Raw genomic sequence first — 13209 nt, 5'->3', positions numbered from 1 at the left:
CCTGTGTAGTATAAACAGACTGGACAGACAGACAACAGATACGCAGACAGACTGACAGACATCTTACAAAATCAGAGTGCACTCAAATATATTTGGCCAATTAAACTATAATAAATAGACTAGTGCAAACCTTTTTGTAAGTCAATTAATGGAGATCTCTTGAAATAAGAATAGCAGATCCAGGGTCATTTTTAGTAGGATGTGCTTTATGTGCTATGTGCTATGTGCTATGATCCACTTCCTCTCAAGCTGCTTGTCATAGCTGAGCCCACTCTTGTGAGCTGAGGGTGGTGTTCAGAATCACATAAACAGCCTTGAAATGTAAATCATCACAGTTGTAAATTTAAATTTTCTAATATAATTTTGTAGTTCAACATAATTTTGTGGGTACATAACAGTTATAAATTTAAATTTCCTAATATAACTTTGTGGTCAACCTAATTTATGGTTAATCTGAGATAGTTCTGCAAGGGAAAAAGGAACGTGAATATGAACTGTTCCCTCAGGACAGCCTGTTCCCGAAGGGGGAATAGGGATTGAGGCTGAGAAGGCTGTGGAGTGGGAGGTGTAGATGGCCACCGAGCAGCCAACTGCCCAGGAGGCATCTGTGGGCAGTTACAGGGTGATTGACCATAAAATGGCCGCTCGTTACCGTGACAGGGAAGCACAAGATTGTGACTGGTTACCACGAGACCCGTAAGATCACCACAGCTGAACACATGCTGAAGGACTGCAAGATGGCACTGTCCTCCATGTGAGCTGCAGCAAGATGGCTGCTGGGGACCACGGGGCACGGGACAGCAAGATGGTGGTTGAGCACCGTGCTGTCTGCTAGGCGGCTGAAATATGTGAGACCAAGTACGGTGAGCCAGTGGGGAGAGGCGACACAGGAGTAGCGGGGGCTAGAGGAAGTGGGGCCGTCTGATGGGTTAAATGGCTCAAGTTGAGGGGTTTGGTCTTGGGAGATGTGGGAGGAGCAGTAAAGACAGGAGCCGCCTCACCTAAGGGGTCCTGTGGGGGAGGAGGGAGATCCTGGAGGAGCAGAGCCAGCCGGCAGTACTCGGGCCATCTCAGAAGACAGTGAGAGAAAGACAGTCCTTAAAGTGAAAAAGGCCTGAAGATGAAGGGTTTCTGCCACTGTCACAAAAGCATGAATAAAAGACCAGCTTTTTGGGTTTAGAGCCTTCTAGAGGCCAAGAGCACCAAGGTTATGAATCAGGTGCCCCAGAGATGTGTTTTTTGGGGGACAGAAATGGTGTTCCCCATAGTGCCTGAGTTAGAGGTGAGCCAAGTGACCAACTTTGCCTCGGGACGTAAGGGCTTTCGCTCTATCCTGGGTTACACTTACCAAAAGAGATCATCACGTGTTTGGAAAGTGTGACAAGGAAGGTCCCAACATCCATTCTTATCAGCCATCACCAACAGGGCAGGGTGGGGTCCCAGAGGACACAAGGGTAACCGTTCTGCCTCCAGCTGTCTTGTACTGGGAACAGCAGCACTGCTCTCTGTGTCCAGGGATGGTAACAGATAGGTTTTCTAATGGGAGCTCACAATTTTTTTTGTCTTTTTTGAGACAGGGTCTCCCTATGCAGTTCAGGCTGGCCTTCAGCTCAGTTTGTAGCTCTGGCTGGTCTCGAACTCATAACGGTCCTCCCACCTCAGCCTCCCGAGTGCTGGGATTACAGGCACGAGCCACCACAACCAGCTAGAGCTCACAAATTTTTTATGGCTAGGAAGATGAGACAGAAAACCTCGGGCACTTGTGACAAATGAGGTGACTCAGTGTTGGACGCAGGCTAGCGGCCCCACGAGGAAGGAAAAGTGGTTTGCAGGCAGTGGAGCTCAGACTAGAGTTAATCCCAGGAGCCATGCACTCTACAGTCTGAGTCACCAGGCACCAGAATGTTAGAGTTTTCTGGCACGATAGAGAAGCAAAAAGTAAAAAAAGAACCCGTTTATGAGGACGTTGAAAGGAGTACACACAACCCATGGCGACTGGCCTATCTTCTTTGACCACACCTAGAGGGGTGGGGGTATATGTGACCTTTGACCAGATGTGGCACTTAGGGTGGGCATTTATGATGTGCGAGGAGCTGATTGGAGTTTTCTTCATGTGTACAGGTAAGGAAGGAGGAAGTTGTAATGGGGGAAGAAGAGGAAGTGGCCCTCAGGGTAAGCATTCATGATTTGACCTTCCTCCATGTTAGACCACCGCCATAATGTCCTGTAATTTATTCTAGGGCAAAACTCTTTCAGTTGGGATTTAATTACTTGCATCCCAAAGAACACTGATTTGAAAGGAAAAATGAAGAATAATGGTGTGTGTGTGTGCACGCGTGCGTGCATGTTTTAGACAGAAACTTGTGTACTTCAGGCTGGCCTTGAACTAACTGTGTAGCCCAGACTGACCTCAAACTCAAGGCAGTCCTCCTGCCTCAGCCTCCTGAGTGCTGAGGCTATAGGCACGCACTACCACACCCAGGAAGAACCATGTTTGCAGATAATGTGACTCTCATGTAGCAGAGACTAAGGCTGGGAGAAGGAAGAGAAGGTTAATCTGCTTCCAGCAGGAAGAGAAAGATGGAGCAGGTTTCTGAGAGCTGCAGAATCCATCCAGGTCAGGCACTAAAGAACGCCTGACTTCTGGTTGCAGAATTGCAATCTTGGGGTGACTGCAGCTCCCCTATCAGGTTGAGTCCTAGATCCCCAATCTCCCAAACGAGTGTATGGTGGAGGTTAAATAAAAAGAGTCAAATTGTATTATTTTTAGAGCTCCAGGAGGGTCAAAACCCTTTAATTAAGCTTGAGGCTTTGAGGGTAAAGACAAAGGATTCTTTGGATCAGTCCACTTACATTAGGACCAAGAACAAAGGGCAGAGAAACTGAGGAAAGTGTAGGCAATGAGCGGGACCTTGGGAGTCACTTCAAGGACGTCTCTGTCATGAATCAAGTCAGTTCAGTAGCACTGTCTTATCATGAAGACATGGTAGAAGTGAGACTGTAGGAGTAATCTTTGCAGCTGCAGTCTCTACCTAGTTAATTGGGGTTGGAGCCAAGTGTCCACAGCTGTGGCCTTATCTTGCCCTTTGAGGTATCTCTGGCCGCACAGGCGACTACAGGCCTCAGCCAGGACCAATAATTCACAGAGGTTCCCTTACTATGAATCAGTTCCCGTCACCAGGAAAGGGGCCGAGGCCTAGGACAGACTTACAGATAAACATAGAAAGCCAATTAGTAAAATTTAAATGCTGCTCAGAGCCGCTTCTTAGTGGTCTCCAAACACTCCCCCACTAAAATAATCTGCCTGCCCACAAACATATTACAGAACTTATGGTATCCTTTCTTTTTTGGGGGACAAGGAGGCTACTAAAAAAAGGGCTGATAGTCTCTGCTACCCAGGAGCACCATGCCCCCACCCAGTTTTTAGGTTTTGTTCTTGCAGCTCTGCTTCTGCTAGGTAAGCACTGCTAGGATTATTTCCAAAAGATGAAAAATATTAACAAAAGATGAGAAATATAAAATAAAAAGCGGCCTTTATTCTGAGAACATGGAGAGAGATGACCAGCAGCCCCACCGCTGGCGTCCGGCGATCTCTCCGGCAGACATGTGGCGTGGGGGCATGTAAATAGCCTCGGTTTGGGGTGGAACCTAAGGCGGGCATTAGGGATGCACAGGTAGCCCATTGGTCCTAGGTTTGGTGCCATATGTAAATTTCCAGGGGCGGGAAGATGGCGTCACAGGTAACTTCCTAGGGGCAGGGTAGATGGGGCTTCCTGCTTCCGGTTGTGGCTTTCCTGGCTACAGTGTCCTGTCTGGGTCAAAACCCTTTCATATCCCGTCTTATGATTATTATTATGAAAAGGGGTGAAGATTTCTCTCTTTAACTACTTCCTGCTGGCAGAGGGCGCTGTACTGGAGCCTAGGGGAGTCGACGGGATGAAGGTTGATGCCCAGGTAGACGCTGGTGCCAGGTGTTTTAGCCAGGACAACTTCACTGGTGAATGCACGTATGTTAGACTGGAAAAACAAAGAGACAAGATGTTATGAGGAGACATGGCACTGTCATATTTAAGGACCCAGGTGAGGTAGAGGGAAAGGTGCCTTTGATTTAGACATATCATTCTATCAGGACCATGTTGAGGTAGAAACATTTCCATGGTAAGGCAGAATTCTGAAAATTAAACATGGGGTTAGGAGGAGTGGAGTTATGAGAGGTGATTACTCCCCCATCTGAAAGCATAAAAGTTAAGAGGGTAGGTGTATAAAACTTGTCTCTGGTCCAGGAGTTGAACTGGAAAGAATAGGGGGAGCAGGGAAGGCGGTGGCTGTAGCAGTATAGGGAAGGTAAGGGCTTAGGCTTTCAGGGATGTCACGTTTAACCAGACAGCTGAGGGTAGAAAGAACTGCAACTGTTATCATATAGAACATTATGAAGGTTATCTTACGCATGATGTGGGCGTCTTTAGGAAAGACTGTCAAGAGTCCTGCTGTAAAAATGATCATTAATAGAATGTAAGAAATTAGGAACCAAAGTGGATAACAAAGCATGACTTAGCCTGTTAACTGTGGCTGTGAGGCCTTTGTGAAACGGAGATGGGTGGGTGACAGAAGATGAGATGACCACTCAGAATGATCAGATTTAGGGCTGGGAGGGCACCTCTTAGCCTGAGTGATGTGAAGCCAGGATGGGAGTCCAGCAACTTTGACCACTGTAGGGGTAGCCAAGTAGACCAGATGGGGGCCACTCCACCTTGGTTGTAGTCCTGTGGATTTAGAACATTTGAGATAAATTAGATCTCCTGGGGATATGGGAGGATCTGGTTTGGCCTCTCCAGAGGGCTGTGGAAGGCAGAGATCAGCATGTTGTCGCAACAGGTGTCAGAGGAAGGAGAGAACTGGGACATAGTCAGCAAGGGGAGGGAGATTTTGGGGAGTAGGAAGATTGTGGAGTAAGAATGGCCTGCCATACATAAGTTCAAAAGGACTTAAGAAGGTAGGAGCCCGGGGGAGTGCCCTGAGCTTGGCTAAGGCTAAGGGCAAAAGTTGAGGCCAAAGTTGGTGTAGTTCTAAAGTGAGTTTTGTAAGGTGTGTCTTTATGAGGCCATTTTCCTTTTCTACTTTTCCTGAGGATTGTGAATGGTATGGGATGTGTAGGTGCCAGGTGATGTGTAAGCTTGAGGATACCTGCTGAGTAATCTGAGAAATAAAGGCGGGACCATTATCTGACTGAATACTCTGAGGTAGACCAAACCTTGGAATGATTTCTTGTAATATGACTTTGGTAACTACATCAGCAGTTTCCCTGGTTGTGGGAAAGGCTTCTATCCATCCTGAAAAAGTACAAACAAAAGTGAGAAGATATTTGAGAGTCTGTGGCGGGGCATGTGTGTGAAATCTATCTGCCAGTCCTGACCAGGGGTGTGTCCTCGAAACTGATGGGTAGGAAAGGAAGGGGTGCCATATGTCCCTGAGGAGAGGTCCTGGCACAGAGATCACAGATGTGAGTAGTCTTAAGAATGATAGCTTTTAGAGAAGGGTGTGTGACTATTGGGGCTAAGAGTTTGTATAGGGCCTGTGATCCTATATGAAAACAGTTGTGCAGGTCAGCAATGATGTCTAAGGCCTGTTGATGTGGGAGAACAAGTTTAGATCCCTGAAAAATCCATCCCTGAGTGTTTTGTGTGTAACCTGGTTTATGAAGTAGCTGTAACTGCTCTGGTGAGTAAGTAGGCTGAGGTAGACTGTTTGGGACTAACGGGAGAAGATGAGAAGGGCAGGGCCTTTGTGGAGCTAGCTTGGCTTGTGAATCTGCAAAGGCATTGCCTTGAGAAATAGGATCTGTAGAGTTTTGGTGTCCTCTACAATGAATAACTGCTGCCTGCTTTGGAAGTTGGGCTGCCTCTAGAAGTTTAAGGATAAGGGGAGCATTAATGATGGGAGTTCCTTGAGTGGTAATAAAACCCCGTTCTTGCCAGATAGAGGCCTGAGAGTGTAAAATGCTAAATGTATACTTTGAGTCAGTGTAAATATTTATAATCTTGCCTTTTCTAGTGTAAGAGCCCTTGTAAGGGCAATAAGTTCTGCGCTCTGGGAAGAGGTCCCAGGTGGCAGTGCATTTGCCTCTATAACTTTTGACTGGTTAACTATTGCGTATCCCGCCTTTTTTTTGGTTGTCTGTGTTTGTTGAACTGCCATCTATGAACCATGTGTCAAAGGCCAAGGAGAGAGGTGTGCTACTGATGTGAGGGAAAGAAGTGGGAGTCATCTGTAAAAACTCTATACAGTCATGGTGAGGATGGCCCTCTGAGGTGGGAAGTAAGGTGGCTATATTAAGAGGACCACTAGTTGCAATAGAGATGCAAGGGTCTTGAGAGAGAGCTAAGTGTACCTGTTCAAGGCGAGAAGGGGTCATTAGGGCAGGGAGCACCTTATGTGAGATAAGCTCATGTAGGTGATGAGGTGAGTGTACTGTAATAGATCGCCCTAATGTAAACTTTTTAGCTTCCTGTGTCAAGAGGGCTGCAGCTGCAAGAGCTCGGAGACAAGGAGCCCATCCTTTTACTGTGTGATCTAGCTGTTTTGATAAGTAAGCTACTGCTTGAAAAGAAGGTCCTTTTTTGTGTCCTAGTACACCTATAGCATTGTGGCCCTGACAAGTAGTGTATAGGTTGAAAGGTTGGGTTGGATCAGGAAGGGTAAGAGCTGGAGCTTTTAGGAGAGCCTGTTTTAATTTATGAAAGGAGGCATGTATGGGCCTAGTAGGGTCCAGGTGTTCCGATAAGGGACCCTTAGTGGCCTTGTAGAGGGGTTGAGCTAGGGCTGCAAAGTTAGGAATCCAGAGACGAAAGAAATTAGCTAAACCTAGGAAAGATGTAACCTGCTGTTTAGTTGTGGGCACCTGGAGATCACGAAGGATTGCCTTACGATCTGAGGTGAGGGAGCAAGTAGTGGGGGTGAGAGCAAGACCTAGGTATTTGACTTTTGGGGAGGCTATCTGAGCTTTAGCAGGAGAGACCCTGTATCCACAACTAGCAAGGAAATTAAGAAGACTAGCCGAGTGGTGCATGGCTAACACATGGGATGGAGAACATAATAGAAGGTCATCTGTATATTGAAGGAGAACACTAGGTTTGAGATTAAGTTCTGTGAGGTCAGTAGTGAGAGCCTGGCTAAAGAAGTGGGGACTATCCCTGAACCCCTGGGGGAGCACTGTCCAAGTAAGTTGTTGGGACCTGAGAGTGTCTGGGTCAGTCCATGTAAACGCAAAGAGGTTCTGGCAATCAGGGTGTAGGGCAATAGTGAAGAAGGCATCTTTCAGATCTATAACTGTAAAGTGAGTGGTGGAGGGAGGGATATGAGAGAGCATGGTATAGGGATTTGGCACCACTGGGTGAGTGGGGGTAACGGCACTGTTAATCACCCTAAGGTCCTGTACCAGGCGATAAGACCCATCAGGCTTGAGTACCGGGAGAATGGGAGTATTGTGGGGTGGGTGAATGGGTAGGTTTAAGAAAACCATTGTCTAAAAGCTGCTTAATTATGGGTTTAAGTCCCCTTAAATGTTGGGGGGCTATGGGGTATTGGGGAACACAAGGAAAAGTTGAGGAATCCCTGAGACAGATCAAAACAGGAGTGGCATGTGTAGCCAGAGTGGGATTGGATGTATCCCAAACTATGGGGTCAACCAGAGAAGGAGGAAGGGGAGGGAATGGCTTTGCGACGCATTGTGAGGCTGTTTGGAGAATTAGGGCTGTGGGGAGAGAGAAAGTGAAGGAAAAATTAAGCTTTTGAAGAAGGTCTCTACCTAAAGGTGTGGGACATGTTGGGATTATTAGGAAGCTATGGATAAAAAAAAGAGTCTGGAATCTACACGGGATAGGCCCAGTCTGCAAAGGTTGATTTGGCTGGCCATCAACGCCCACAACAGAAATCAAGGATTTACTACAAGGTCCTGAGAATTCAGGAAGTATATTATAAGTTGCCCCCATATCCACAAGTAGAGATATTATCTTACCTGAGACCTCCAGTGAGACTCGGGGCTCCGACAAGGTTACCGGAGTGGGGGCTGTGAGCCCCGAGCCCCGTCAATCTTCTGCAGCAAGCCCAAGCAGGTCAGTCAGCGACGAGTCTGGCATTGACAGAGTCTCCTGTGAGGGCGAGGGATTAGAGGATGGCTTACCCGCTCGTTGGCGGCCAGGACAGTCGCTCTTCCAATGCCCTTTAAGGTTGCAGTATGGACATGGTCCTAGAGGAATGCCAGGGTTAGGGCAATCTTTTGCCCAGTGTCCTTGCTTGCTGCACTTGAAGCACGGTCCGGGCGGGACTCAGGCAGCCACACCTTGTTGCGGATTTTTTTGTCTTGGGAACTCCGAGTGCCACTGCTAAGAGGTCAGACTGATATTTAGCAAACTTTAATTTTTGAGCCTGTTTTTCCTCCTTTTGAACCTTATCTCTATTGCTGAAGACACGGAAGGCTAATTTAAGTAGATCCCCTTGTGGAGTTTGAGGGCCATGTTCAACCTTTTGTAATTTTGCACGAATATCAGGAGCAGACTGTGAAATAAAATAAGAGTTAACAACAATCATCCCTTCGTGAGAGTCTGGGTTTACATTGGTATATTTAATTAAGGTTTCCCGAAGCTGATTTAGAAACACAGTTGGGTTTTCATTAGCCTCCTGGACCTGTTCTAAAAGCTTGTTATAATTAGTGTGTTTGTGAGTGATCTTATTAAGGCCCACAATCAGACACTCAATCATCTTATGTAATTTTGTTGAACCTTGACCATTTTGATAGTTCCAGTTAGGGTCTTGGTCTGGCATAGCTACAGGCCCAGGGTCATTGTCAGTAGTATTTGCTCTGTGCCTGCGATCAGCCTCTTCTCGAGCTGCCTGCCACAGCTGATTTTGTTCTTCTGATCTGAGAGTGGTATTTAGAATCACATAAATGTCCTTAAAATGTAAATCATAACAATTAGTAATAAATTTAAATTGCCAGATATAATTCTGTGGGTCAACAGAAAAGCTACCTAATTTATGGGTAATCTGGGATAGATCAGAAAGGGAAAAAGGCACATGGATGTTAACAAGCCCCTCGGGGCCAGCTTGCTCCTGCAGCGGTAGCAGAGCCTGAGGAGATTCCGGAGCAGAGGGCCATTGGGCAGCCATCCGTCAAGTAGGCACATGTGAGCAATCATCTGTAGAGCGGCTACAGAGCTGCTGCTGGTCACCCTGGGAAACACAGGCAGATGGTGTCTCACTGTGTGCCTTGCAGCAAGAGGACTGCTGTCGGCAGCACAATGAAGCATCATGTGCACCGCAACAGGACGGCTGTTGCAGTTCACAAGAGGAGCCACAAGGGGATGCCCGTTGACAGTGAGGGTCCTGGGAACATGGTGGCGCCCTGTCGCCATGTGACCCAAAACATGGCGGCGCCATGCCACGTGGCAGAGGGTTGCAACATGGCGACTGTTCCCGGTGCAAGCTGGAACAATCACATGGCCTGCTGGAAGGACATAGCGACTGAGACCTAGTATGGTGGGCGGGTGGTGAGAATGCTGTAGGGGATAGAAAATTCTCAGGAGAAGAAGAAGTCACAGATGGCGAGGAAGCACTAACAAAGCAATCAGAGCCGCTGGGAGAGTTATGGGTCCCAGGAGATGGAGGGGAAGAGGATCGAACAGCGAGAGATAACTGCGACACAGAGGGATTAGAGCTGCTGGGAGAGTTATGGGTCCTGTAAGGTGGAGAGGGAGATGATCGCACAGCGGGAGGTTTCTGCAACCGAGAGGGATTAGAGCTGCTGAGAGAATCAGGCCTAGGGGGAGGGGAGAGCAGTCCGGCAGGAGGTAAAGGCAGGGAATGAGTTTGGTGGTAGGCAGGCGGCGGCCGGGAAAACACCGGAGGGCAGGACGGAAAAGTTTGCAGCACAGTAGACTTAGCTAAAAGTATCTGAGCGGGAGCACAAGACTTAATGAGAGATAGGCATGTTCTCAGAATAAGAAAGGCTTGAATATAAGGGAGTTCTAATAACTTGTTGTCAGCTTGACAAAAATCATACAAGCTCCTGAGAATGCAGGGGTCAAATGTTCCTTGTTTGGGCCAAGGCTTGCCGATAAGCGGGTAGGTTGGCCAGAACTCCTGGCAGTAAAAAGTTAGTTGTTTAGTTTTTATGGTACCTTTAATTTTTAGAGTACGTAAATTGGAAATTAGGCATTGTAAAGGTGTCTTTTGGGAGTTAGAAAATACGTTCCCCATGACTGATTCAGGCAAGAAAAAAACCAGAGGTCCAGAACAAGTCATCACTTATTTGTGGCACCATGTGGTGGCTACGGTTCCAAAAACTCGTAAATTCCAGTCGTCACTGAGAGATTTACGAGTGGAGCCTGCGTGGGGTCAGTAACAGTTTTGCCCGTGAAAGTGCAAGGCTTTAAGGGAAGTGAGGCATTCTTTCAGTGTGGGCAGTCCCAAAAATCTCTGCTCTGGGCTATCCGAACCCAAAGAACGTGAGAGATTTTGTGGACACAGGTTTGCCCAGAAAGAACCCTGCCCTGGGCGGTCCTAAGGACATGAAAATGCACAGACCCACGCAGACGGGGAGAACATTCCACTGGGGCTGCCCAGTGCCAAAAGTTCCCCGGGGAGTGCTCACCTGAAATCAATCTGGCCTGCTGAGTGCAGGCGGCTCTCGACAGGGACGTCTCGGGTGAAGAAAAAGCTCGGGATTAATCCAGGATGTTATCTGGTTATCGGCTAGGGGACTCAACTGGGTGTGTGTCCCAGGAGTCAATCGCCTGCAGATCCGAGTCATGGCACCAAATGCTAGGATTATTTCCAAAAGATGAAAAATATTAATAAAAGATGAGAAATATAAAATAAAAAGTGGCCTTTATTCTGAGAACATGGAGAGAGATGACCAGCACCCCCACCGCTGGCGTCCGGTGATCTCTCCGGCAGACACGTGGCGTGGGGGCCTGTAAATAGCCTCGGTTTGGGGTGGAGCCTAAGGCGGGCATTAGGGATACACAGGTAGCCCATTGGTCCTAGGTTTGGTGCCATATGTAAATTTCCAGGGGCGGGAAGATGGCGTCACAGGTAACTTCCTAGGGGCAGGGGAGATGGGGCTTCCTGCTTCCGGTTGTGGCTTTCCTGGCTACAGTGTCCTGTCTGGGCCAAAACCCTTTCAAGCACTACCACTGAGCTCCCCGCCTCCCCGCCCTTGCATGCTATTCCCTTGAAATGAAGTCATCAGGAATTTGGGGCTCCACCGTTCACGGAGAAATCCGCACAGTTTCTCTCTGATCACCTTCCAGTTTCATGGCTATCAGGGACTTTTGCTGCTCCCTGCCAAAACTTAGATAGTTTCTGGCTCAGCTTTGTCTAGTTAAACTTCACCTCCTAGTGGTTTTGTTTGTTTTCTCTTTTTTTTTTTTTCAGTGCTGGGAATCAAGCCCAGAATTTTATCCATTCCCAGCCCAATTTCTTACAGTTTTAAAAATTTTGGGACAGAGTCTTCCTAGGTTGCCCAGGCAGGGCATGACTTGCAATCCTCCTGCCTTATCCACCCAGAAGGCTGGGATCACAGGACTGGACCACTGTGCCTGGCTCACCCACTAGTTCTGAACACACTTCAGGCCTTGCCCTAACCCGTGCACTTATGTCCATCCCAAACCAGCCTCCCTCTCTTTCTCCCATAGTCACTCAATAAACCTCCTGATACTCAAGTTTAGATCTTGTTCTGACTCTTCAGGCCCTGCAGAATCAGCCATTTCTTCTCCTCTTTTGTGTACACACTGTGTGTGTGTGTGTGTGTGTGTGTGTGTGTGTGTGTGTGTGTGTACGGCATGATGGTGGCCAGTAAAACATCACTTTATTAAGAACAGGACCATTGCGGTTTAAATGGGAAGTGCCCCCAGGTACTCTTGTATTGAAGGCTTGATCCCCAAGAGAGCAGTGTTCAGAGGTGACCAGATTATGTTAGGAGGTGGAGCCTGAAAGGTTCTTCCCTAGAATAAACTGTATGGTGATGGCAGTGGTCTGACGTGGCAGAAGGCCATGGAAATGCCTTCCACTTCTTGCTTCTTCTTCAGCCTTAATTGCACCTCCCCTTCCTGTTTGCATGCACAGAAAGTTCCAATCAGCTCTTCACACATCATCAATGCCCGCCCTAAGGGCCACCCAGGTCAGAGGTTATATGTAATCCCATGCCCCACCTTCTGGACAGGTTACTACACTGTCTATGGTCCTGGACTCCTCTCCACGGCCTTAGAATAAAGGCTATTTTTACTTTATATTCTCGCTTTTTTTCGTGCTAAAAATCTTCAGTGCCCAGTTGGAGCAAGGGGACCACCAAGGCCGTATCTTTGAAGGCTCTAAGTTGTTCCCAGCCTTTCCTCTCTGTCCTTTTACATTGTCTACTTCCCCCTGCCAGGAGGTGAGCAGGTTTGCTTTACCATGATGGTTCCGCCCTCCTGAAGGCCTAGGGTGGTGGAGCTGGCTGCCTAGGGACTGATGCTTCTGAAATCTTGAGTCAAAACGAACCTCTCCTCCAGGGGTTTGGCCACAGGATGAAAAGCTTACACAGGGACAATCACCAGTATTTGATAAGGATGAACTGTAGGGCCCTGCTAGACACTAGAGGAGGCCTTAACCCAGATTTCTCAACTTTCCATGGAAGGACACCCCCGTCACTCCCAATCGAAACCATTTCTGCCCCTTTCCAGTTTTGGAAGCATCTGCCCCAATCCGGCATCACGCAGCCTGTGGACAAACGGTATTGACATGTATTGGGCTCACCAATACATGCTGTAGTCATGGGAGGACGGTCCCATAGAAGACAGACCTGTTCACCTACAGTGCCATCGGTGGCCCAGTGAGGAACCCAGAGCTGGGGGACCCTCACACGCCTTAAGCAGTTGGTATGTTTGTGAGTTAAAATAGCTTGCTTGGTTCCGATCTGTCCCTCCCTGGTTTTGAGAGTACACTTTCCCCTGCCTCCTCCTACTGCATGATAAAGGACCTGCCCTCCCAGTAAAAGCAATGCCGGAGTAAATTCATACAATCTAGAAGAAGCTAGTGGTGCTTCCCGAAACTACAAACCTCTCTTTCATGCTTGTGGAAGTTTACACTGGGAATGAGGTGATCCAAGATGGAGACTGTATTAATCAGCATTCCTTGCAGCAGACATGGGCACGTGACCAGGCTGTGGTTAAC

The 13209-nt window shown here is 47.9% G+C and overlaps 2 protein-coding genes across 2 annotated transcripts in view; one reads left to right on the top strand and one right to left on the bottom strand.

Annotated features, from left to right (window-relative positions):
- The first annotated feature begins 769 nt into the window (after positions 1–769).
- Ceacam20 (CEA cell adhesion molecule 20) overlaps positions 770–13209 on the top strand; it is a 56758-nt gene continuing 44318 nt past the window's right edge. Inside the window, exons 1-3 of the mRNA XM_063254012.1 lie at positions 770–790; positions 836–863; positions 2122–2172. Of these exons, the coding sequence (XP_063110082.1) occupies positions 770–790; positions 836–863; positions 2122–2172 (100 nt within the window). The remainder of the gene's footprint in view (positions 791–835; positions 864–2121; positions 2173–13209) is intronic.
- Positions 3517–10299, bottom strand: LOC134476860 (uncharacterized). Its single transcript, XM_063252847.1, has 2 exons — positions 8015–10299; positions 3517–4763 (listed from the first exon to the last, which is right to left on the bottom strand). The coding sequence occupies exon 1, from the start codon at positions 10297–10299 to the stop codon at positions 9169–9171; it is 1131 nt and encodes a 376-aa protein (XP_063108917.1). The 3' UTR covers positions 3517–4763; positions 8015–9168.

The sequence above is a fragment of the Cavia porcellus genome, unplaced genomic scaffold, assembly GCF_034190915.1.
Source record: "Cavia porcellus strain 051 isolate PalLab524CR breed Dunkin Hartley unplaced genomic scaffold, mCavPor4.1 scaffold_7, whole genome shotgun sequence".
In the NCBI taxonomy this organism is placed as follows: Eukaryota; Metazoa; Chordata; class Mammalia; order Rodentia; family Caviidae; genus Cavia; species Cavia porcellus.
The sequence above is the reverse complement of the archived record's forward strand: the minus strand, read 5'-3'. Positions and strand labels throughout refer to the sequence as shown.

Excerpts from the sequence above, each read along its gene's own strand:
- LOC134476860 (XM_063252847.1), bottom strand. The coding sequence starts at position 10,299 with ATGACTTGTTCTGGACCTCTGGTTTTTTTCTTGCCTGAATCAGTCATG.